The 24,078-nt window shown below is 38.8% G+C and overlaps 1 protein-coding gene across 14 annotated transcripts in view; it reads left to right on the forward strand.

Annotated features, from left to right (window-relative positions):
- msps (msps cytoskeleton-associated protein 5) overlaps positions 1 to 24,078 on the forward strand; it is a 109,687-nt gene that overhangs the window by 29,177 nt on the left and 56,432 nt on the right. For 13 of the 14 annotated variants that reach the window (XM_067112288.1, XM_067112287.1, XM_067112277.1 and 10 more), the window contains 8 exons: positions 12,128 to 12,202; positions 12,341 to 12,534; positions 21,549 to 21,755; positions 21,993 to 22,164; positions 22,293 to 22,419; positions 23,134 to 23,231; positions 23,512 to 23,628; positions 23,738 to 23,932. In XM_067112288.1, the coding sequence (XP_066968389.1) occupies positions 12,146 to 12,202; positions 12,341 to 12,534; positions 21,549 to 21,755; positions 21,993 to 22,164; positions 22,293 to 22,419; positions 23,134 to 23,231; positions 23,512 to 23,628; positions 23,738 to 23,932 (1,167 nt within the window). In that variant the 5' untranslated portion in view covers positions 12,128 to 12,145. Of the gene's footprint in view, positions 1 to 5,170; positions 5,321 to 12,127; positions 12,203 to 12,340; positions 12,535 to 21,548; positions 21,756 to 21,992; positions 22,165 to 22,292; positions 22,420 to 23,133; positions 23,232 to 23,511; positions 23,629 to 23,737; positions 23,933 to 24,078 lie in introns of those variants that run through there. The other variant, XM_067112279.1, reaches the window with a different exon arrangement.

A 24,078-nucleotide genomic window follows, 5' to 3' on the forward strand; every position in this document is an offset into this window, starting at 1 on the left:
TTGGCAATGTTGCATAGGGGTAGTCTCACTTGTATTTATATTAGAGCAACGTTGACTCAAGTTATTTCGGAGCGAAATATGACAGGTGCACATACAGACTGCATAGGTGTAGGCTAGCCCACAGTGGGTAAAACTGAAGACTACTGCCATGGCCTGGCTCCTGCCAGTTGCTGACCAATTATTTACCTCCTTTTGATGGTAAAACTTTACTTTAGTTGCACGGCCTGGTTCCCGCCAGTCGTTGGCTGGGACAGGTTCCTCATACATAAATAGACAACCTTTCCTGTAATGCTAGGTCCTGACCTAACCAGATCTTACCTACCTAACCTAACTCAGGGTGATGTACCCTGACCTGGCTACTGGGGGGGGAACCCCCAAAATGGCCGTAACCTGTCCCATTCGGTGACAGGTGGGAATCAGGCCATGCAATTAAAGTGAAGTTTTTAGCTTTGGATTACTTTTTGTTTATATTTATATTGGCATTGTTTGTGAAACTTTTTTTTTTTTTTTTTTTTTTTACATGTATATATTAAATACATCGCCCAATTTGGACGTGAATTGGTAGTTAGCCCAGTGAACGAGAGGAGCGCTGTAGTAGTCTGCTGTTTCACTCTCTGACGTATTAAAATTTATGGTTGCATCAATCTGTGGATGCTACAGAACATCTGTACGACACGGGGCTAGGTGTTGAAATATGTATAGCCTATGTGCCTTGAAAACAGTAGGCTTAGGCTAGGTGTACGCCCAGCTCTCGACAGCACAGTCTCCATAATGGTATGATAACAGTTGCAGTCTTATCGCAAATTAGTTGAAAGTCAATGGCCTCTGTGGGCAAGTTCCATATGAATTAGGCTCATGTTCTGAATAGGCCTAATAATACATACTTATAGGCTTTTACAAATTTGCTTCACAGCATTACTGAATTGGTGGATATTTGTCACTTTTAACTTTGGATAACATTTAGGCCTGTGTGGGTACATTCTAACCTAATCATAGTTCCTCGATGGACGAGTTGGTATAGTTCTCGGCTAGCACTCTGCTGGGCCCGCGTTCGAGTCTCCGGCTGGCCAATGAAGAATTAGAGCAATTTATTTCTGGTGTATATTGTGGTTCGGATTCCACACTAAGCTGTAGGTCCTGTTGCTAGGTAACCAATTGGTTCTTAGCCACATAAAATAAATCGAATCCTTCGGGCCAGCCCTAGGAGAGCTGTTATTCAGCACAGTGGTCTGGTTAAACAGTGGTATACTTACTCTAACCTAATCATACGAGGGATTTGGGCGTACCTATTTGTGACACAACTTGACGAAGGCCTTCTTGTGCTTTCTCTCGTAGGCTAATTACTCTGTACAATGAAAATGAAATAAGCCAGGCCGTTTATAACAATTATAGGCCTAATTGTACCAAATGCTGTTTTTTGGCTGTAGAATGTAGTGGTGTGGGAAAGGGTACAAGCAGTAAAGAGCTGTATTTGTACAGAATGTTGTATCTTACATAGAGTTAAGTGAGGTTGCATTTTTGGTATCAATTTTTTGTGTATACCATAATAGCTTATTCTTATTTAATTTGTTTAAACTTTCAGTAAAACTGAAGACTACTGCTGCTCCCTTACAGTTTGGTAACTTTATATGTAAAATGGGTGCAGTGTGTATTACCAGCCCCTTGGAGCTGAAAGTTAAAAACAAACAAAAGACAGTAAGTATCGTAAGCACAAACATACGTAAACATAAACAAGAGGCAGTAAATATCATAAGCACAAACATAAGATATAAACAAATAAACGGTAAATATAGTAAGCACAAACAAGACAAACAAAAGATGGTAAATATCTTAAGCACAAAAATAAGAAAGAAAAGACAGCAAATATCATAAGCACAAACATGAGACAAACGTAAAAGGCAGTAAATTTCAGCAACTGACAGGAACCAGGCTGCAGTAATAGTCTTCAGTTTTACTGAACATTTTTTCATGTATTAGGCCTGTGATGCCAAAAAAAAAAATATTGTGGACTGATTGATTGTTGTGAAACGCTAAATGTATAGCCAGGCTTTTAAACAGCTTAAATTTCTTGTGTAAGGGGAAAGGAATTTGTCAGTATTGATAGCTACTGATAGTATTTTTTCCAAACAAACCCTTTAAGCTTGGCACTGTGGTCCTCGACAACTATTAACTGTAGGATTGCTGTAGCTTAACAAGTACATCTAGCTGGATGTTTGCATGTGGCAGCCACTCTGAAAAATTTCACAATTGTTAGTAAATTATTAGGTGTTCTGAGGTTGAGCTCTGCTTAACTATTGTACAGTATATTAGTAAAATTTATTGAACACTATGGAGAAAGGGGGTTGTGGGCTTTTTTGTCTTAGGAACCAGTATTCATTAATTGAAGAATAGAGCAAGAGCAATGGTTTTAATCAGCAAAACTAATGATTAACCTAGATTTATTTCCAAATAGTTTTATTTAAAAGATTTTACTGTCTGCACAGGTTGTGTTACTGTTAATAATGCCTAACAGAACAAGCCTACAATCACTATTTATTCCCTATCAGTTAGTATATGATGATCATCATACTTATGCTACCTTAATGGTAGTTTCCCCATAAATTATGACTTAAAACAGTCTTGACAGCTTTAGCAGTATGAATAGGGTACAACAAAGGTACGCATGCCAATAGGTACCCAAAATATAATGTTTTTTTTATGTTCTACAGACTGTACCTGTTCCACAAATAACATGGAGAATGTGATATTTGTTCAGGTTGTGAAGAAATGTATGTAGTTTCATGTGATGTAAAGAATTTATAAATATCACAATACCATGCTGAGAAGATGGTCAGTAAATTTGGTGCATACCTATTATAAGGACGTGTCCAATGTGTACGCTCCCCTGTCCATTGGGTACTCTTTCACTCATAACTCTGAAGTTATTAAAGCTACACAAGTCTGTGGATATGTTAGACCTCATTCATTGCTTTACTTGATCCTCTATGTTTCAGGAGTTTGATTGCATTATCATAATTTCCATGGGGCATTTATGGAAAAAAGTAATAAAAAAGCAAAATATGTGTTTGATATGTTTCCATCATATAAAACAACTTTATAGCATGAGTAACATCAAGACATAATACAAAATAGATATATTTGATAATGTAACTGTAGGGGAAGGCTTATACATATGAAAAATATAAAGAATACAGCCTGGGAAAAAATTTTTTTTTTATTAGAATTTTTTTTGAACGAAACATGGTATTATGGTATCCAATTCTTTGAAGTATCACGTCTATATTAATTATACAGCTGGTAACTACGTGAGATTAACTTTTCACACAAACAAAATTGATTATGAAAGAAAAATGAGCAAACTGCTAAGTTACTAGGACATTCTAATGTATTCACTCTTACTGAATATGTTAAAGAAATATTTACATAGTTACCTATAGTAAAAAAAATAAATTGACTAGGAAATTCTTTGCCACTTCCCATGGGAATCAATGTGGTATATTAACTAAATGCAGTAAAAAAAAAGTTTATACTGGTACTTACAGTAGAAAAAAATACTTTGACTGAAATTCTTTGGATAGTTTGAAAATGAACTAGAAAATCTTATACCCTATTTTCACTTTGACTTTGCCAAGTGGGAGATAAGTATTGATTTAATAGTACATGGAAATGAAATCCCATATACACGATTCCTGCATTTTCGTTGTCGGCTTTCTGGAACAACTATCTCATCTTGGTGATGTGGATATGACACTTACGGTTTCTGGCATTATGTAGAAGCCATCACTTTTTTCCTTCAGAAATGACACTTCATACCCGCCATCATCGACCTTTATGACTCTGGCAATCTACACCTCAAATGGGGATGTCTTTCTACCTTTGCTAGATGATGTTACTTTTTCTACTTTTACTCCAACCCAAGAGTCTACTTTGGGTTCCTCAAGGGTATTGCCAAAAGCAAAGTTGTCTCTTTCATAATCTAAGCTCTCATCCAAACTGTCATGCAAACTCAGGAGTTCATCATTTGATGATTCATTTGCTCTACTGTCACAGGAAGGGCCTGCCACTGCTTGACTAATTCCAGTTAGTTCTTGTCTTCAGGTATATCCTCGTCATCACTTGTATCTTTTTCTACTCGTTTCTTCTTTTGTTGTGTTACAGAACCTTTCTTACTTGTTAATTTTGGCAGTTCTCTCTCTTCATCACCTGTAACTGTTTGTACTTTTTTCTTCTTTCTTTGTTTTATTGCACCTTTCCTGCCCCTTGATTTTGGTGTCCTCTTTTTGCCTGATTCTTTCTTTTCTTTCTCTTCCTTTATTTTTTTCAAATTCTTTAACCATTTTCATTGATGATATGGAAAACACTATGTCCATCACATTTCTTATCACCTTTGGCCCTTTACCTGGTTACCTCTCTGGGAAGAATTAATGGGTCATCATTGCTGGACTTATTGTGGATGGTGTGTCCTTAGACCTTGGGGGGTTAATTAGTGTTTGGCTGGAACCTTTATTTAGATGTTCTAGCTGGTTTTTTTGAAACTCCTTTGGAGGAGAGGTGGCAGTAAAGGGCACACTTAAATACTTCTGTAATATATGTGCATAGCCTTTGTAATGCAATACTAAATCACACTGTGAACCTTTCATCTTGTACATGCGTTCCCTATCTTTACTTATTGTTACACATGTGTCAGTGGTTGATTAAGTTGAAAACTAAAAGCAGTTAAGTTAACCACAAAAACCAAATGCGGTTAAGTTACCCATAAAAACTAAATACAATGAAGTGAAATATTCTTAATAAACAATGCTACAGTAATAATGATTGAACTATATCACATCATTTTAAAAAATGAAATGGACCACAGTATTTTTTTCACTGCTTAACTTACTTTTTTATATAATTTAAAGCATCTGCAATTATAGCTGGATCATGTTTCTTTTGTTGCACTTTTTAAAAATTTGCTGTTGACTTGTTTTAGTCACTGTTTTTCTGTTTACTTGTTTTTGCCATACTGTATTATTCTTTTTTGCCATACTGTATTATTCTTTTTTGCCATACTGTATTATTCTTTTTTGCCATACTGTATTATTCTTTTTTGCCATACTGTATTATTCTAGCTGAAAAAAAATAATAGAAGTCAATGTCTTTAATGTTAAAAAAGTGTGATGACCAATAGGTACGCATTGCGTGGTGCCCAATACATACAGGCGTACATATAGGACATCATGCAGTGCATTCAAAGTGGACCAATCGTGGGGAAATTGACTTGGATATTACTCCAATGATTTTCATGGGACAGTGGCCCATATTCTTTCTAGCAGTAGAGGTAGGCTTAGAGTGTTGTGCATTGTGGCTTAGGACTCTGTGGCAGGCGATTTTAATTTTGAGCACATATTGGGCATGTGTGTCTTGGCCCTGTCCAATACGTACGCACCCTTATTCCTCTTGTATTTCTTATTTTACAAAAGTTTTGATGCTTGTTTCTTATGGGCCCCCATCCCAGAATTAACCTGCAGAAAAAAAAAACCCAAGTATATGTAATGAACCATGATATAAGAACATACATGAGAAACCCTTAGATTTTCATAAGGAAATGGTTTTTTTTTTCCACCTTGCTTTCTTTTTTCTTTTGGTAACTATTTTATTACAGAGAGCAGAACCTAGAAACTTGTCTATATATAGAATAATGATGAAGGATTAATCTGAGACAAAGATTGAATATTAAAGTGCTATCTTTTTCTGTGCAGACATTCTTAAATACCTGATGCTTACATATTGGACTGATGAGCACTTATTGGTACCTCTACCCATGTAGTGCACAAAAATCTGATTGAGTATTCACTTATTATTATTATTATTATTATTATTATTATTATTATTATTATTGTTGTTCAGAAGATGAACCCTATTCATATGGAACAAGCCCAAAGGGGCCATACTCTTGAAATTCAAGCTTCCAAAGAATATGTTCATTAGGAAGAAGTCAGAGGACATAAAGGGAAATACAGAAAGAAGCTCTTGCGCATTAAAAAAGAAAAAAATAAATTAATGAGTAGATAAAAATGTATTAAAATGCAAGGAGAATAGTATTAGGGTAGTAATGCATTGCATCTTCGCTTGAATTTTCGAAGTTCCAATTACACAACATCCCCAGGGTGACTGTTCCATAGTCTAAAGGTGTGAGGAATGAAGGACCTCTGGAACTGAGAAGTTCTACAGTGAGGCACACTTACTGCATATTGGTGCTGCTGTTCAGCAAATCTGGTTGCTCTCAGCAGGAAAAGGGGATCATGGATCAATTGAGAATGTGAAGGATCTCTGTTAAAATAGAACTTGAGAAAAATTGACAAACAAGAGACCATCCACGATGGTCCAAGACATAACTGCTAATATTAGGAAACAGAAATCTCCCACCACAACCCATTATCTTGAAGATAAATCTCTGGTAGAAGCAGACATACATACTGGAGAACAGTATTCTAGTAAAGGAAGGACAAATGACCTAAAACAAGTTGCATTGATTTTATCACTTATAAATGTATGAGGCCTTTTGTGCAATACCTGACTTTTCATGCTGCATTTGCTGACACTGTCATTAGATGTTTCTCAGAAGTAAGATGTGTCAAGAATTACACCTAGAACAGTTAAAACTTCAAACTCATTGAGCAGAGACCCATCAACTTGGAGGGGAGGAAGGTGGAAAATCTGTACAAGATCTGCTAATCAACAGAGTTTTCTTTTTGCTGGAGTTCAGCCTCATGCCCCATCGACTACACCATTTACCAATGCACTCATGTCCCAAATGAGACTAAGGGCAGCTTCATTTCTCATAAGTGGGGACTTTATGGCACTCACAAATGTAGCATCATCGGCATACTGAACGATCATGTTTTCCAGGCCAGCAACCATATCATTTGTATACACTGAAAATAACAGGGGCTAAGAACACTGCCCTGTGGAACTCCAGACACAATAGGTCTAGGTTCGCTAAAGATGCTGCCTGCCTGTAAGGAATCTTGAAGTAAACCTAAAAGATATCCACCCTCCAAGATTTTGATTTATAAATAAGTGCCTTGTGATTTACTAAATTGAAAGCAGCACTGAAATCTATCTGAATTACTCTACAATCAAAACCCTTATCAAAGTTCTTTTGCGAATGGCATGTTAAATCTAAAAGAGCATTGCAGGTACCTAACTGCTTCTCATATGCATAATGACTGTTGGCAAACAATCCTTTAGATTCCACATACTTATACAGTGGCTTTAAAATAAGTTTTAATGCAATTTGGAGAGCACAGGGAAAACAGAAACTGGCCTTTAGTTGCTGCAGTCTGTAGATATGCCATTCTTTGGAACAGGCACTGTATTGCTAAGCTTGCGCTCATCCACAAAGGTGCTACAATATGTCAACATAATCTATAGACTAATCTTGGGAGACACAGTAGAAACGTTTTTTTAAGAAACAAAGGGAAGCAACCATGAGGATCTTCACCCCAGCTTATCTAGATTATACAGAATTTTCTTTACAACCCTAGAGTGAAATGGAAATTTGTAAGAATACTACGTTCAGGATGACAAGTATCAGGGAGAGGGACATCTTCCACTGATTGCTTAGCTTCAAAAACTTGATGAAGCAGTTCAGCCATTTCCTTAGGGCCAGTAACCAATCTACCATCGGCTGTTAGTAGTGAAGGAACGGAAGATAAGCCTGACCCAAAGATAGATGATGCCAATTTGGTCCACCATAGATGAGGTTGAGTAATACCTTCAAGTTTCCTCTTTGAGAAATTATTGTAATTTCTCTCACTTATATGATAAGTTCTATTGGCAGCATGGTGAGACTCAACAAAAATTGTGTAACTTTCTTGTGAACAATTTTGTCTCCATGTGTTGAATTTGGTAAGCTCTTCTGCATGTATCATCGATCCACAGCTGGTCATTTGTTCTGGATTAAATGACCTTTCTTGGGACATACCTTACTAAAATAGCTATCAGCATTAGCTTTGTCTTTGGATATGGATCTGATACAGCATCTGAAATATTAAGTACTGTACCTGACATGCATCAATAAATGGGATCCCAGTTGGCTCTAGATTTCAGCTGGACCATTTTTCAAGTGGTGGAATTAGGAATACAGTATACTGATTGACAGATATGTCCATCTCGTTGGCACAGTGATCTGAAGTGCTTATATACTCACAGACCTTGGACTTCATAATAGCTGGAACATCTGTGAATATGAGGTGTACTATATTACCAGAAATGTGTGGGTTCCTCAGTTAGCTGGACAAAATCGAAGGAGATACAGAACTCGAGCATACTGACCATGTTGGTCTGTGGAATTTGAGTTAAGCCACTCCCTGTGCTTTGCATTGCAGTCTCCACAAATAATGAATGAAGCTTTTGAATCCTGTGACTGAACCATGCTAATCATCTCCAAGAGACAGTCATACATATACAGTATAGAATCGTCGATATTTGGACTGCGGTAAATAGCAAATAAGTATACATTGTAGAACTGTAAAGTTATTTAAAGGAGTTTCAACACTGTCCTGCTTCATACTCTTTGCATATACCGTTGACCCCCAGCATTCACGGGGTATGCGCACTACAACCCCACACGAATAGCTGAAATCCAAGAATACTTGACACCCCTCTATAAATGCTTTAACTGCCTATTTTGATAGTTCAAACACCCAAAAAATCCCTCTGAAAATGCATATATATATCTGAGTATTTTAAGTTTTATAAAAAAAAAAAAGCCTTTAGTCATGAAAATGATATGAAAATACAGTAATTAATGAATATTTCTCTATGAAAAATACTGGGAATAGGCAGATTTTCAGCGAATAATATATATACATGCTCCACAGAAAAATCCACTTATAGGTGAAGCGGCAAATCCAGAAACGTGAACAGGCAGTGGTCCACTGTACACAGAAACTAATTGCTTCCAGGCAGTTGACAATTTTATACAAGCTTTAATCATGATCACTGCATGCTGTTCACTTCCTTTGAAGCCCTGTGTACCATACAGTACAATCAGTTAAAAATACTACATACACCAGACTACACTGTACGTATACTGTATACAGTTTGATATGTGCAATTCAGTGTGTTCTGTGTAAATCATTGTTAGGTCTGTGAGCTCTAATTAATGCATTACTACCAGAAGAGGAATAGAAAATGTAATAGGCACATACGGAGAAGAAACAAGAAACAATGAAGGTGAAAACCTAATAGATTTCTGCATGAGAAGTAATTTAAAGATCATGAATGGCTCCTTCAAACACCAGGATATCGATGGAATCAAACAAGGGGCAGTTTGATCAGAGATCAGTAATTGACTATGTGGTCACTTCGGATAAAAGGCTTGTACAAAATGTAAAAGTTTTGCCAGGAGTTTCCCTTGACTCTGATCATAGATTGGTGATGGGAGCAATTAACATTCCTTCTGTAAGTGCTCAGAAAACAGAGAAAAGAAAAGTTACAAAAACAGAAACCCTAAAAGATAAAGATATTAAGATGAGGTTTCAAAGCAATTTTACTGAGAAACTACAGGAGTTAGACCAGTGAGAATGGGAAGCACTAAAAGCAAGCGCCTTGGAAGTTGGAGAGGAAGAGCTTGGCTGTAGATATGTGGGAGGCACTAGGAAAAGGCGAACAGTTTGGTGGAACGAAGATGTAAAGGACGCAGTAAAAATTAAAAATAAGAAACAGGAAATGGATGAAACAAAGAAACCAGCAGATGAGAGAATAAGTATTCTTGGGAAATAAACAGAAATTAAGAGATCACAGGTAAATGCATGGATTGAACTAGGAAGTAAATTGATGGATGATTTGAAGAATAATAAGGAAAAAGATATTTGCAGTTGCAAAATCCTACAGGAAGGATAAAACAAACCAATATAATATAAAAGACGAATATGGAAACATCATTGGCAATACTCAAGACCTTAATGAAAAATGGACCGACTATTTCAGCAACTTACTGAACATAACATCGGGAGAGAGAAGTGAAGAATATATCTTTCATTCCGATAGAGAAGATGTGATTACATATCAAGAGTTTGATAATGTCTTGAGAGATGAAAAATAGAAAAAGCCCTGGGTATGATAATATACAAACTGAATTGTTTAATAGGGAAGGGGACTTGGCAAAACAGATACTATGACTTAATTCTATCATTCTGGCTAGAGAGTAAAGTCACAGAAGATTGGGGAAGACTTATTACTGTGCCCTTTGTAAAGGTAAAGGTGCTTCTGGTAAGGACAAAAACTATAAAAGTATAACACTCATATGTCTTGCAGCACGTTGTATTATTGAACCTCAGTTAGTTGAAGAACAATATGGATACAGTCAGGGTCTCTGACATTTGAGGTATAGGTCCCCTCCATTGCATACAAGAATCACCACTCTGTTCTAGAGGTCGTGAAAGCTGGTGTATAGAAGCAGTAGTTCATGTCCTTCTACATGAGGGATCTTGTGCATAAGTCCCTGGACATATTCACCCTTGGGCAGGTAGTGGCAACCCAGCATGTGATACCAGGGTGTTGAGCCCCAGGAGGGGGCTTCACCCAGGAAATGCACAAGGTCTTCACATTGAGCGCCATAAGAATTTGTGAATACTGGATGAACTTCCTTCGAGGGGAAGTGGTGGGTTAATTGTTAGTAGTAGCAACCTCAGACAGTGAGGGTACCTTTTATGGGCAACTCTGCCTCCAACAGGGCACATCTGCCTGTGATAGTAGGGGAAAGATTCTCCCTCTGAAGGGTTAGGCTCCATTTATGAAATCATAGGTTCGTGGTCCCTTAGGAACAAAAATATTTTAGGAATGATAATACAGTAAAGGAATTTACCCTCTTCTGCCACTTGTCGCTTAATGATCTTTCACATCATAGGAGTTGTGTAACGTGATTTATCAGGCAGACTCACTGTGGATGAGGTTGGCTAACTCAAGTTGCATAACTCATAGGCCTATCCGATAGGATTGTTTATCTAGTTAGTCAGTGGCAGCTGAAGTTCACCCTGCACACACACACACACACACACTCTCTCTCTCTCTCTCTCTCTCTCTCTCTCTCTCTCTCTCTCTCTCTCTCTCTCTCTCTCTCTCTCTCTCTCTCTCTCTCTCTCTCTCTCTCAGGCTAGTCATGGGTTGATTTTCATACCTTAGACTTAGAGAACTTGGCATGTGTCTCTGTTTCTCTAATTTGCTCATGTTCAAAGTATGAACTTGTTACAAAGTACATGATAAAGTTTATATCCCGTAATGGAATGTAATTTATATACTGTAATTGTGTTAAATTTCAAACAGTGATTATGGTAACCTAAGCTCTAGTAGCTTAAGATGTGTTTTGGATGGTATAAAGATTTCATAAATTTTTGTATGACATAGAAAATAAATAAGATTTGCGCATTGCATCTTTAAAACGCCTTGTGTCCACACAGATATGAAGGAAATGTTTATTCGATTTTTATTGAGGTACCAGATGCAATATTAAATGGTAGCTACTTGTTCCATACAGTCAGCATGTGTGTACAGTACTTTTATGTATATGTTTGTGTATATACATAGGCTACTCTGTGTATATGTACACATGCATTATGTTGATGTGCGTTAGCTTGCTTTTCTCTTTCTTTCTTGGGGTTATTCTATATAAAACCAGATTTTTTCAAGTCCAGCCCATGTAAGCAGTTTTGGCATATTTCAATGTTAATTTTTTTTATACATTTTATATTCAGTATACTACGTAGATTGGTTTTTATTTTGTGTACAGTACTCTCCAGTGTATTCTGTTCTTTGTAAGATACTAAAGTGTGTGTTGTTTGTTTATAATTTATAAACATATTGAGTGTAGGCTATATGGTTATGCTGTATTGACAAGGTGAGGAGTAAGGGTAGGTGCAGAGTTGCTGTAGAGTATTTAGCATATCTGGAAATTTACATAGTCCAGCTGGGCCTTGGATGTATTAATCCGGATAGGGGAGACGTTACTTGTTAAGTACTATTTAATATAGGGGCATTGGTATCAAGAAATTAGGTTAATGGTTTTGATGTCTTACACAGAAATGATAATGTTGACTATGAATTTGAAATGTCTAAAGTTTATCATTCTTTGTTTTTTCAGTAGTTTTAGTTGAACAAAATGGAAGAAGACACTGAATACCTGAAGCTTCCTCTGGAGGAAAGATGTGTGCACAAGGTTTGTATCTTGTACCATTCTCCTTTGCACCCTGAACATATTAATATCCCATGCCTTATATACTGGATTTGGTTTATGTGGCATCCTAGTGACAGGGTTTGACTTTGTCAGTTGGGTAATTTAATTTTTTTCCCGCAGCTTTGGAAAGCCCGTTTGAATGGGTACGAGGAATGCACCAAACATTTTCCAAAGATCGTGGATGAGAAATCCCCAGAATTTGCAAAGTTTGCTCCATTGATGAAAAAGTTTGTCACTGATAGTAATGCTGTCGCACAAGAAAAGGCCCTGGATGCAGTTTTAGCCTTTGTGGAGAATGCACATGTAGCTGGAAGGTTTGTCTGTGATTTATGTTGCCTCTGGCTCTTCCTCTTTTAAGTTTAGACATTTAGTGGAATCATTCATTGCATATAAGTAACTTACCAAGTAATTACTGTACTTAGCTAATAGTTTCAACTCACACGGCAGCTTAAATTTTGAAAATCGCGGTGGTGGTGCATTTGTTTTGTGTAGGTGACTAGCCCCGCCCACTCTGGGAATAAGAGGAACAACGTAGCAAAGAGCTTCAGTTTGTTTCTGCTGGCTTACGACTGAATATCAGTTGTAAGAAGCAGCTTGTTTTGGAATTCTGATTCCTGACCGGTTGATATTTTCCCAGTTGGTGAAGTATTTTACCTTTAGTAGCCTTTGGCATGTTTAGCGATAGTTCGGTTTTGTTTTGAGACCTGTTTTTTTCTGGATTAAGACTTATTTTCACCAATTAGAGACTTGGTTTCACTGAATTAAGACTCTTCGCCTGGTTTAAGACTTGTTTGCACAGTAACATGTCGAACTCAAGTTCAGCTAGTATTCGTTATTGCAGCAAAGGCTGCAATACAAGATTGACTAAGGCATCATGTGATGCACATACCCCTTGTACTGATTGTAGTGGGCAAGTGTGTTCTATAAGATTTAACTTGTAATGAATGTAAGAACTGGGACGATAAAAGATTGAAAGTTTTAGTCACATCTGACCAAGTTAGAAAGAGATAGGAAGAGGAAGGCGATAGTAAGACTTTAGCTAGTCCGGATTCTACTCCTAAGTCTTCTGTTGATGATAATATTCCTATTTGGCTTCCAACCCCGATCCTATTGCATCTTGAATCAAGGTTTGACCAGAAATTGTCTAATTGTGAACACTGTGGCCCAATTAGGGGCATCCTTTAAGGGCCTGATGGACGAAGTGAGTGATAGGAGGGCCAGTGCAGTGTTAGTGGAGGAGGTGGCTGCTTGTCCCGCTGACTCTCCTAGACAGTGGTCCCTGTCATACTGCCCTAAACCTGGGAGGAGGCATACTGGAAGTCCAAGGGAGGTTGGTGGGGTCTGCCCACAGGTAGTGATCCCCTCAGTCAAGCCTGTCAATACTTCCCAAGCTGCAACAGACAGCCATTGGAAAGACGTTAGTATGGAAGTGCGTCGTTTGTCCTTTAGTTCAGAGGCGTCCAGTTCTGACAATAGCCGCCAGTGGAGTTTTGCAGACAAGTCTCAGCCATTAAAAAGGCATGCGGCAGATGCGGACCGCTCTTCTCTGCTGCCCTGTAAGAGATTCAGAGAACCTTCTTATAACTAGCAGCCTTCCTATAGCACCTGGGACAGTCCAGAGCGCTTTTCTCCTGGGCGCCCTGCTGTACAGTGCCAGTCCTTGGCTCCCAAGCGTTCTTCCGCTACTCGTGAGCGCCCTTTGACTTCGTCTAAGCATAAGCAGCACCTGAACGCCCAGTCCCAACCTTCGAGCGCCCAGCACCAACTCCCAACCTTTCGGCGCTAGCTTCCGAGCACCCTACGCCATCTTCCGGGCACCTGGCTTGTCCTCGTCAGCTGCCTGCTTCAGGTCCTTCTGGTCCTGCGGTGTTTGAGCTGTCATTGGCTCCCATCCAGCGCTAACTTGATGATATTTTGGGTTTATTTAAGAAGGCACCATCCTTAGCTAAGGCTTCGTTGGACTTGTCTTTATTCTTTATCCCCGATTTTGCTGGAAGAGGAAGACCTAGACCAGGACACTGCTTCCTCAGCTTGTGCAGCTCTGCTACAGTATTTTCTGCTAAGCTTTCCAGACTTTTTTTTACTCCAGCGGTCCCGGTTTCTCCTGCTTGGGCCTTTATGATGATTAACTAGCCTGTTGATTCTTCCCAACTCCCTAAGATGGTACTTTCCTCCTCTTCAGTGATGGCCCTGAGTAAAATTGAAGATTGGCTCACAGAGAAGAGAGAGCAAGGAAAGGCCTCTTAGTTTTCCTCCCTCTTGACTTTCTTGCTGGAGGTATTTATCTTTCGCCTCAGGAGAAGCTCCTTTGGGAGTTGCTGTCCCCTGCCAGGGGGACTTCTCTGGTCTCATTGACTCTTGTACAGGTTAGCATTCTAGTCAGCGAATGTGATATTCTCGTTGACGGAGCCTGATCACCTGCTCAAGAACATTTTTAAGGTTTTTGAGGTCTTGATTTTTTTATATTGGTTGGTAGGACCTCTTGCAAGGAAGATTAACCTCTTCCCGCTCAACCCCGTGTATTCTCGGGTTTAAGATAACCGTCATATTTCAGTAAGCCCGAGTATACTCGAAATTCTGTTATCTCTTTCCTAGCAACTCCCAGTAAACTCGGCTGTTGTTTATATTAGTCTCCCACTATAGAAAGCCGTTTTCTATGCATATAAGTGCCTTTTTTTTTTAGAAAATTGTAGCTACCTTGGCGCCAGTTGGCCATTGGAGACGCGTCCTTTCATCAGGCAGGATTTCCATTGTTTTTCCGGGATTTTCTTTTATTATTGATATAACTATCATGAGTAGTGAGAGTGACAGTGATACAGAGTATTATGATGGAATGGACGATTCAGGAGCGTAAAGTGATGGTGATATGACGTCAGAATACTCTGATACTTCAGATGAAGATGATGACGATAATGTTCCTGATAACCAAGGCTGGCAAAGAATAACAATTTCGGATGATAAACCACCTCTCCTCCACAGCCTGCATTTCCCTTTATTGGTGATAATATAATTCATCATGTATATAATACTGAAGATGATGAAGAAAATACATATATTCAGTATTTTGAGTCATTTCTTGATGACAATATTTTAGACATTATTGTCACAGAGACGAACAGGAATGCTGAACAAAAGTTGAGTGGAAAATCAGAAACAGAGAAAAAGAAATGGCACCCAACATATCGGGAAGAAATGAGGATTTTCCTTAGTGTTATTATGCTACAGGGGATTGTAAAGAAACCTGAAGAAAGCCAATACTGGTCTAAGATGCCTTTGTTACATACACCAATTTTTGCTAAAATTATGCCATATCGCAGATTTTGCAAAATAAAACAGTATTTGCATTTGTCAAATAATGAGGATTTTGACCCTGCCACTCATCCTTGCCCAAAGCTCAACAAAATCTGGAAGTTTTATAATAGCATTGTTAGCAAATTCAAAAGTATGTACACGCCTGCACAAAATGTAGCTATAGACGAAAGTCTTTTACTTTATAAAGGACGTCTTGGTTGGGTACAATATTTGCCACTAAAAAGAGCTAGATTTGGGATAAAATATTTCATGTTGTGTGAATCAGAATCAGGATATGTTTGGAATTTTGTCATTTATACAGGTCAAGGAACAATGTTTGATAATGATTATGAAGACCTTCCCGTGTCTTCAAAAATTGTTATGACGCTGATGAAGCCATTACTGAAAAAGGCTATTGCCTTACAATGGATAATTATTATAACTCTCCCCAATTAGCAGATTTACTGACAGAAAATGAAACAGATGTATATGGCACTGTCCGTGTTAGTAGAAAGGAAATGCCCTCTGGATTGAAACAAGAAAACTGCAGAAAGGCAGTATGGTGGCTTACAAAAAGAAGAAAAGTAACAGCAATAAAGTGGAAGGATAAGAAAGATGTTGTATTACTTTCCACAGTCCATAACACAGAAATGGTAGAAACAGAAAAAAGAGGAAAATTGGTGAAGAAGCCTAAACTAGTTATGGACTACAATAACACAATGGGAGGGGTTGACAAAGTAGATCAACGTCTCCAGGATTATCCTCTTACAAGAAAAAGGAGAAAGAGGTATTACAAGAAAATATTCTTTCATATTGTCGACTTTCGCATTGTGGAATTCCTATCTTTTGTATCTAAAATCAGGAGGAGAAGCAACAGCTCTAAAGTACCGTCTCCAAGTGATTGACGAGACAATAAAAAAGTACCATACACCTATGATGTCATCAAAAGTAGGACGACCAAGTAGTGTACCTCACCCTCTTCGTCTTACAGAAAGGCACTTCCCAGATGTCGTGCCACCTACAGAAAAGAAAAGTAACCCCACAAGACAATGTGTAGTTTGTAGCAGAAAGTTAGATGCAAGTGGAAAAAGGCTAAGGAAGGAAAGCAGATACTGCTGTTTAGTGTGTGATGTAGCACTGTGTATAACTCCTTGCTTTAGGATATATCACACGAAGGATAACTTTTAGGAAAAGATGAAAGAATTTATTTTATTTTATGTTCTGTACAGGAGTAAATATATTTATTTTCAAAATATAAAGCTGAAATAGGTAATATGGAAAGAAAAGTATTATTCATTATGATGAAGGTAAAACCTTTCATTTCAATTTGTCCTTTTCTATTACTTTTCATAAAGGCAAGAATCTTTTTCTTCTTGTGATAATGAAACCTTTTACATTTTCTATTGAAAGTATCATATTTTTGGCATCATATTTTTTTTCTTCTATGTTAGTCACCAGGCTTTACTTTTTCATATTGCATTTTTTCATAAATGCAAGATTTTTTTTGTAATAAAAATTTGCTCCTTTTATTTTCTTTTGAAGATCAGTTATGTTATAAAGTTTTACATTTATCATGTGTAATTATTTTGTTGTTATATTGAAGAATTATGAAAGAATAAAATATAGAAGAAAATGCAATAAATATATTCTTTATTTGTTATTTTCCTTGTTTTTTATAATTTCGAGAAAACTCGGCCTTGAGAAGTTATGTAATAGTTGAAGACTATCCTGACAAAAAAATATATTTTTTTTAAGAAATATTCGAGGTGATTTATCACTTTAGCATATACTTTAGAAATAAACAATAAAAAAAATATGCTTCATAAAGACTGGAAGTTGGGATAAAAAATGTGAGAGGGAAGGGGTTAAAGACAACTGTGTCATACCAGAAAATTGTGCTTTGGACTGGCTGAATGTCCTTGTGCACAGACAAGGGCATCAGAGACAGCTCCCAGGAGCTGGCTGCTCTCTTCTCTATGGGGTCCTTAAAAAGAGGGAGCTTTGGTGTTTGTTCAGCTCCAAGGGGGTTACTTCTTCTTAGAAGTCAGCTCTTCTCTTCTCACCTATAGACATCCATCATCTACTGTACTTCCCAAATACTCCATGAAGGAGATTGCTCCAGACCTCCAAAAGAAGTCCACGCAGGAGCTCTTGGCGCAATCAACAAGACTTCCTGATGAGTTGGCTGCCTTTGGCGCCAAGTCGGTCTCTCCTCTCCAACCTCGACCCTTTCGCAGCAACAGACAAAGGTCCCAGTCTATACCTTGGTCAAATGTTCGCTTCTCTGCCCAGGCATTTAAGAAGGCCTCCTCCGAGCCTTCCTCCTGGAGGTGAAGACTCTTTCCTCCATGTTCCAATAGGGCCCAGAACCCTTTTTTTTGGGGGGGATTTGGAGAGCAAGGGGAGCAGAACAATGGATCATGAAAGTCCTAAGGGAGGGTTTCTTCATCCTGTTCAGGGAGAAGCCACCTTTAGTCAATTCTCCAATCCTCTTGACTGCCTACTCAGTAGGCTCGGAGAAGTATTTGGCCCTGTTGGAAGAAGTCGGTTCCATCCTCAGGAAGAGAGCAGTAGAAATGGTCGAAGATGTCAAAGCAGATAGGTTTTACAACCATCTTTTTGTAGTCCCCAAGTCATCGGGGGGTTGGAGACCTGTCCTCGACATCAGCGCCGTAAATTTCTTCGTCCAAAAGATGAAATTCAGGATGGAAACGAACCAGACAGTCCTGTCTTCCAACCTGGGCGATTGGATGATTACCATCAACATGCAGGATGCATACTTCCATGTCCCCATCCATCCTGACTCCAGGAATTACCTCAGGTTTGTTTTCCGACATAGATTCTATCAGTTTCAAGCTCTGTGCTTCGGTGTCTCTACAGTTCCTCAAGTCTTTGAGTTCTCGCCCCTCTAGGAAAGTGGCTCCATCTTATGGGTATCAATATCTCCTTGTATTTGGACGATTGGCTTCTTTGGTCCCCTTCAAAGGAGGAGTGTACAGAGGACCTTCAGTAGACCCTTCTCCTAGCTCAAGAATTAGGATTATTAGTCAACCCTCAGAAGTCCCAGCTGACTCCAACACAGGAAATTCTTTATTTGGGGATGATGATCAACTCTATGAATTTTCAGGCTTTTCCGTCCCCCAAGAGAGTTGAATTCTACCTGCAGACTGTGAGCAATTTTCTCTCTCCAGTCTTGCTCAGCCAACCAGTCGATGAGTCTTCAAGGAACTTTGGCTTCCATCAAGCAATTCGTCAGGTTAGGAAGACTCCATATGAGAGTGCTGCAATTCTTCCTGAGAGCCATCTGGTACAGGAGAGTTCATCCAGACTCGTTTGTGTTTTCCGTAACTCCAGAGATCAAGGAAAGTCTCTCCTCCCTCTGAGCTCCGACCTAGACTTCAACTCGGATGCCTCGGATGTGGGTTGGGGAGCTCTTCTTGGAAATGAGGAAGTTTCTGGGACATGGTCCCTGGAACAGAGAAAACTGCACATCATCAGGGAATTGAAGGCAATTCATTTGGCGTTCAATCCTTTGCGACAGAGGTTTTCAACAAGACAACACCACTGCCCTGCCTTACATCAAGAAACAAGGAGGGACTTGGTCTTTCTCTCTCTGAGAGGCAGCAAGGGATCTTCTCTGGACAGAGCAGAATCAAACCAGGATCGTCACTTGGTTTATTCAAGGCAAACTAAACGTGTTGGCAGACGAGCCGAGCTGCCACAGACGAGTCTTCCCCACAGAATGGAGTCTGGATCCACTGGTTTGCTCCGACCTGTGGAAACTGGGGAAAACTGACCCTAGACATTTTTGCAACCTCCAGGAATCATCGCCTTCCACTGTTCTGTTCTCCAGCCCCGGACTCTATGGCATGGGCATCAGATGCCATGCTACAGGACTGGTCAAACATGGATCTTCATGCATTCCCACCATTCAGCATGGTAAGGGAAGTTTTAAACAAGTTTCAGGCCTATCAAAATGTGATGATAACCTCAGTAGTCCCGTTTTGGCCTCTGAAGGAGTGGTTCCTGGATCTTCTTGGACAACTAGCAGACTTTCGGAGACTACTTCCACAAAAACCAAGTCTTCTCAGAAAGCCTCATTTCAGGTGCTTCCATTAAGGATTATCCACTCTTGCCCTGACAGGATTCAGACTGTCAGGAAATGCATTAGAGCGAAAGGCTTTTCAAGATGAGCTGCAGAGGATGTTGCTAAGCGTAGCTATCAATCCTCTAGCAAGGTCTACCAAGCTAAGTGGACAGTCTTCTGCAGCTGGTGTAGAAGACATAACATCTCGTTTTCTCAGACTTCTGTAATGCAGATTGCAGATTTTCTGCTCTTTTTGAGACCCTTTATTTTTTGTCACAGGGTTGGATCTGTTTTCAAACCAGGATCTTTCAGACCTTATTAAATCCTTTGACACATCCAAACAGAAGTTGGAGTCGGTCGCATGGAACCTAGATGCAGTCCTGAAATGGCTTTCTGGTCCCCATTTGGAGCCCCTTTGTTAGACGTCGTTAAGGGATCTTATTAGGAAGACCCTCTTCCTTGTGGCTTTAGCAACTGCTATGCAGGTCAGTGAGCCTCTTGCTATTGATAAAAGGATTGGGTTCTTGCAAGGAGATGCAGTCTATTCTTTTACCTTCAGTTTTCTGGCCAAGAATGAGACTCCCTGGCCACGTTCTTGTACCATTAAGAACGTAATGGAGATCTGGGCCCAGAAGAGGAAGAGAGAGCTCTTTTTCCTGTGAGAGCATTAAGATACTACTTGCATAGGACTGAGAGAATCAGAGGACCTGCTAGTAACCTATGGTGCTCTGTTAAAAATCCTTCCCGACCCCTTTCTACGAATGCCTTTTCATTCTTTCTAAGGGACCTTATTACCAAAGCGCATTCCCGGATTGGAGAGGACGTCTTGCCTTCATCTAAAATTAAAGCTCACAAGATGAGAGCGGTCTCTACCTCGTTAGCTTTTAGACATAGCTTGTCTTCTCTATTCTTCAATTGACATATTGGAGGTGCAATTCGATATTTGTGACTCATTAATTACATGAAGTGGAAACAGTATTTGAAAACTGCAGCACCCTTGGTCCGTTGTCAGTGGCTGGCATGGTTTTGGGGGATGAAGCATAGGGAGCTTCCCTTCTATCCTTGTTCTCTTTACCTTGACATAAGGTGTTGAGTTTTGGGGGAGCCTTGGGGTACCATGTACCTGGAGTACCCACCAGTTTTTTAGTGGATGGGTAGTGGTTTTTTATGTGGTGTAGGTGACAGTGTTGTCTGGTGGTTGTTATTGTGGTACTGTGCCCAGGGCAGGGGCAACTACTGATGCTGTGATATCCATTGGAAATGTCCTTCACTACACAGCTCCCACTTAAGTAGAGGTGCTCCACGGCTATACTGCCACACCACTACGGGATAAGAGGAGCACCAACCAGAGGCAGTATCTACCTGCAGTAGCTCTCTTACCAGGTAAGGAACAATAAGCATTGTATCAATGCTAGCAATTTTTCTGTTCTCAAATTCATTACCATTACTGATGTTTTGGAGTAGAATATGTCCATGTATCCCACCTCCTGTCAGTGTAGGATTCAGCTATGTAATTACTAGGTAAGTTACTTATATGAAAATGTTATTTTCATGGTAAAATTAAGTTTCATATATAGGCCTACTACCCATGTAATTACAGAATTTGAGCCCTCCCTCCTCCCCTCGCATGGACATAGGGCATAAACATACTGAAGCTCGTTGCTACGTTGTTCCTCGTTCCATGAAAGTGGGCGGGGCTAGTCACCTACACAAAACAAAAGAAGTGCTACCACGATTTTCAAAATTTAAGCTGCCTTCAAGTTGAAACTATTAGCTATGTAATTACTCTGTGAGTATATGTGAAACTTAATTTTATCATGAAAATAAAATATTTTCTGTATGCTTTGCTTCATTTTGAATATAGTAGTTTTTGGATGATACAAAATAACTGACTGTAATGAACCATTTTGCAGCAGTGAAGTTTTGAATAAGATTGGTTTCCCATTGCAGAACTGCTGGAGAGGTCACTGCAGGCATAGTGCAAAAATGTTTAGCAGCACCGAAGCGTGGAACGCAGGAGAAGGCTCTGGAGGTTGTGCTGATGTACTGTGAAATTGAGAAGTACGAAGTTGTGCAAGAAGAACTAATGAAGGGTTTCACTCAGAAGAATCCAAAAGTAGTGGCAGCATCAGTCAGAGCAGTAGCCACAGCTTTGAGGTTTGTATGGGTTTTTTAATGAGATTTCTACAGGAAGTTGTAAATACACTTTATTTTACTAGCTTTCAATCTGCTTTTATATTTCCACTGCAGTAGTGTTCACAATTTGTAGAACATCATACATTATTTTCAGCTGAACTTTCTTGAGTTATGCTGTAATTGTTTTGTTGTGAAAAACAATGTAACTAACATGTATCGTCATTTAATTATTACATGGACAATTTATTGCCATTGCAGGGAGTTTGGACCTAAAGTTATCAATCCAAAGCCTTTGATGAAGCAAATGCACACATTACTGGAAGATCGTGATAAGAATGTAAGAGAAGAGAGTAAGAAGTTAGTAATTGAGCTGTACAGGTGGATCAGACAGGCTCTTAAACCACAGATGTCATCTCTCAAACCTATACAGGTGACTGAACGTGGTTTCATTTTATTTTTTACATCTTGTATTATATTTATATCTTTTGGAAATGTCAACTATGTTATTATCTGGGTGAAATGATTTTTTATTTGATTGTTTGAAATGTGTTATTACAGATTCAAGAACTGGAGGCCGAGTTTGAGAAGATTGGCAATGATAAAGTTGTCCAGACGCGATTCCTTCGGTCCCAGCAGGAACTTAAGGCCAAAATGGAAGCTCAGGGAGATGAGGAAGAGGAAGAAGGTGAGGTTTTATGTTGGGTGTATTAGCCTTTTAAGTGCTCACTTGTGGGAGTAAATGTATCTTTAGAAGTAGGCTGTTGAGTCTTCAGTGAACAGAATCCATGTTTATACTTTGCAAGAAACCCTAGCAGTTCCAAGGGCAAGCCACTAGTTTATGCATAACTTACCATCTGCCTTGTATGGCATACTTTATATGGTGCCAGAGATTCTTTTCAGTATCCCCTCTGGTTAAAATAACTTTTGAAGGGCTGTAAAACAAAGGCCTATGAAACTCATTTATATTTTTTTAATGGGGTATTTAGTTAGTATTGCTAGGTATGATGTAGAATACAATTTATCCTGTCTTGTTCTCTCATGTACAGTCAACCCCTGGTATTTGGGGGGCTGTGCACCACAACCCCTTGCAAATAGTTAAAATCTGCGAATACTTAAAACCCCTCTGAAAATGCTTAGAACTGCCTATTTTGATAATTCAAACACAAAAAAACCCTCTAAAAATGCTTATACCTGAGTATTTTACTAGTTTTATCACAAAAAGTGCATTTAGTCATGAAAATATGAAAATACTGTACAGTACTTAGTGAATATTTCTCAGTGAAAAATACTGCGAAATCCGTGAATTGCGAGCCCAAGAATAGCAGCTGTTGACTGTACAGCAGAAATGTTTTTTATATGTACCGTATAAGGTGTCTAATATGTGTGAACAATTTTACAGGGGAGGAAGAAGAGGAAGAAGCTTCCGAAATCGACGTTTACGACCTCATGGTACCTGTAGACATATTGTCCCAGTTGCCGAAGGACTTCTATGAAAAGGTAACCTTTTTACTTGGGAAGTTCATCTATGAGATGGATCATTTTAGTTTGATTCATTTCCCTAATCCATTTAAAGATACCATTGTTATGTTCTTTTTAATAACCGAGTTAGTATAAAAATATGGAAATAAGACCTTCTACCAGGTAGTTGAAGAGGATGTACTTACTCATGAACTTAGTTTCCAGATAAAAATTCTTTTCCAATTAAGAATATTTGAGCATTTTTATTGTTGAGACATTTTTTGTATTTTTGGTAATTTTTTTTTTCATTTCTTTCAAGATTGAAGCCAAGAAATGGCAAGAGCGCAAGGAAGCTGTAGACCTTTTGTTACCACTTACACAGAATCCAAAACTTGAAACTGGTGATTATCATGAACTCATGAAGGTTTTGAAAAAGGTAGGTGATCATCAATATGAAACTTTACTGGGCCTTTTCTGATAAGTCTTTTTAGTCATCAGATTTAAAGTAAGCTTTTTTTATTAACTATACTTTTTCATTTTTACAGATCATTGGCAAGGACACCAATGTCATGATAGTGGCACAGGCAGGGTTGTGTGTTGCTGGTTTGGCTAAAGGAATGAAAAAGAAGTTCACGCCCTTTGCCCTTTCATTCACAGAGACCATTCTAGAGAAGTTCAAGGAAAAGAAAACAAATGTAGTCAGTGCTCTGAGAGAGGCAATAGACGCCATATATCAGACGGTGAGTGTCAGTTGTTACAGGTTCATATCTGAAACTTTGCTTTTGGAATTAGGTTCTTGAGCTTCAAGTAATTTACAGGGTGAGTGTTGCCAACATAACATCTTACCCCAGTATAATCTGCTGTATTTTTGCAGTACTTATACAGC

This window comes from Macrobrachium rosenbergii, chromosome 12 (genome assembly GCF_040412425.1).
Source record: "Macrobrachium rosenbergii isolate ZJJX-2024 chromosome 12, ASM4041242v1, whole genome shotgun sequence".
NCBI classification, from domain to species: Eukaryota; Metazoa; Arthropoda; class Malacostraca; order Decapoda; family Palaemonidae; genus Macrobrachium; species Macrobrachium rosenbergii.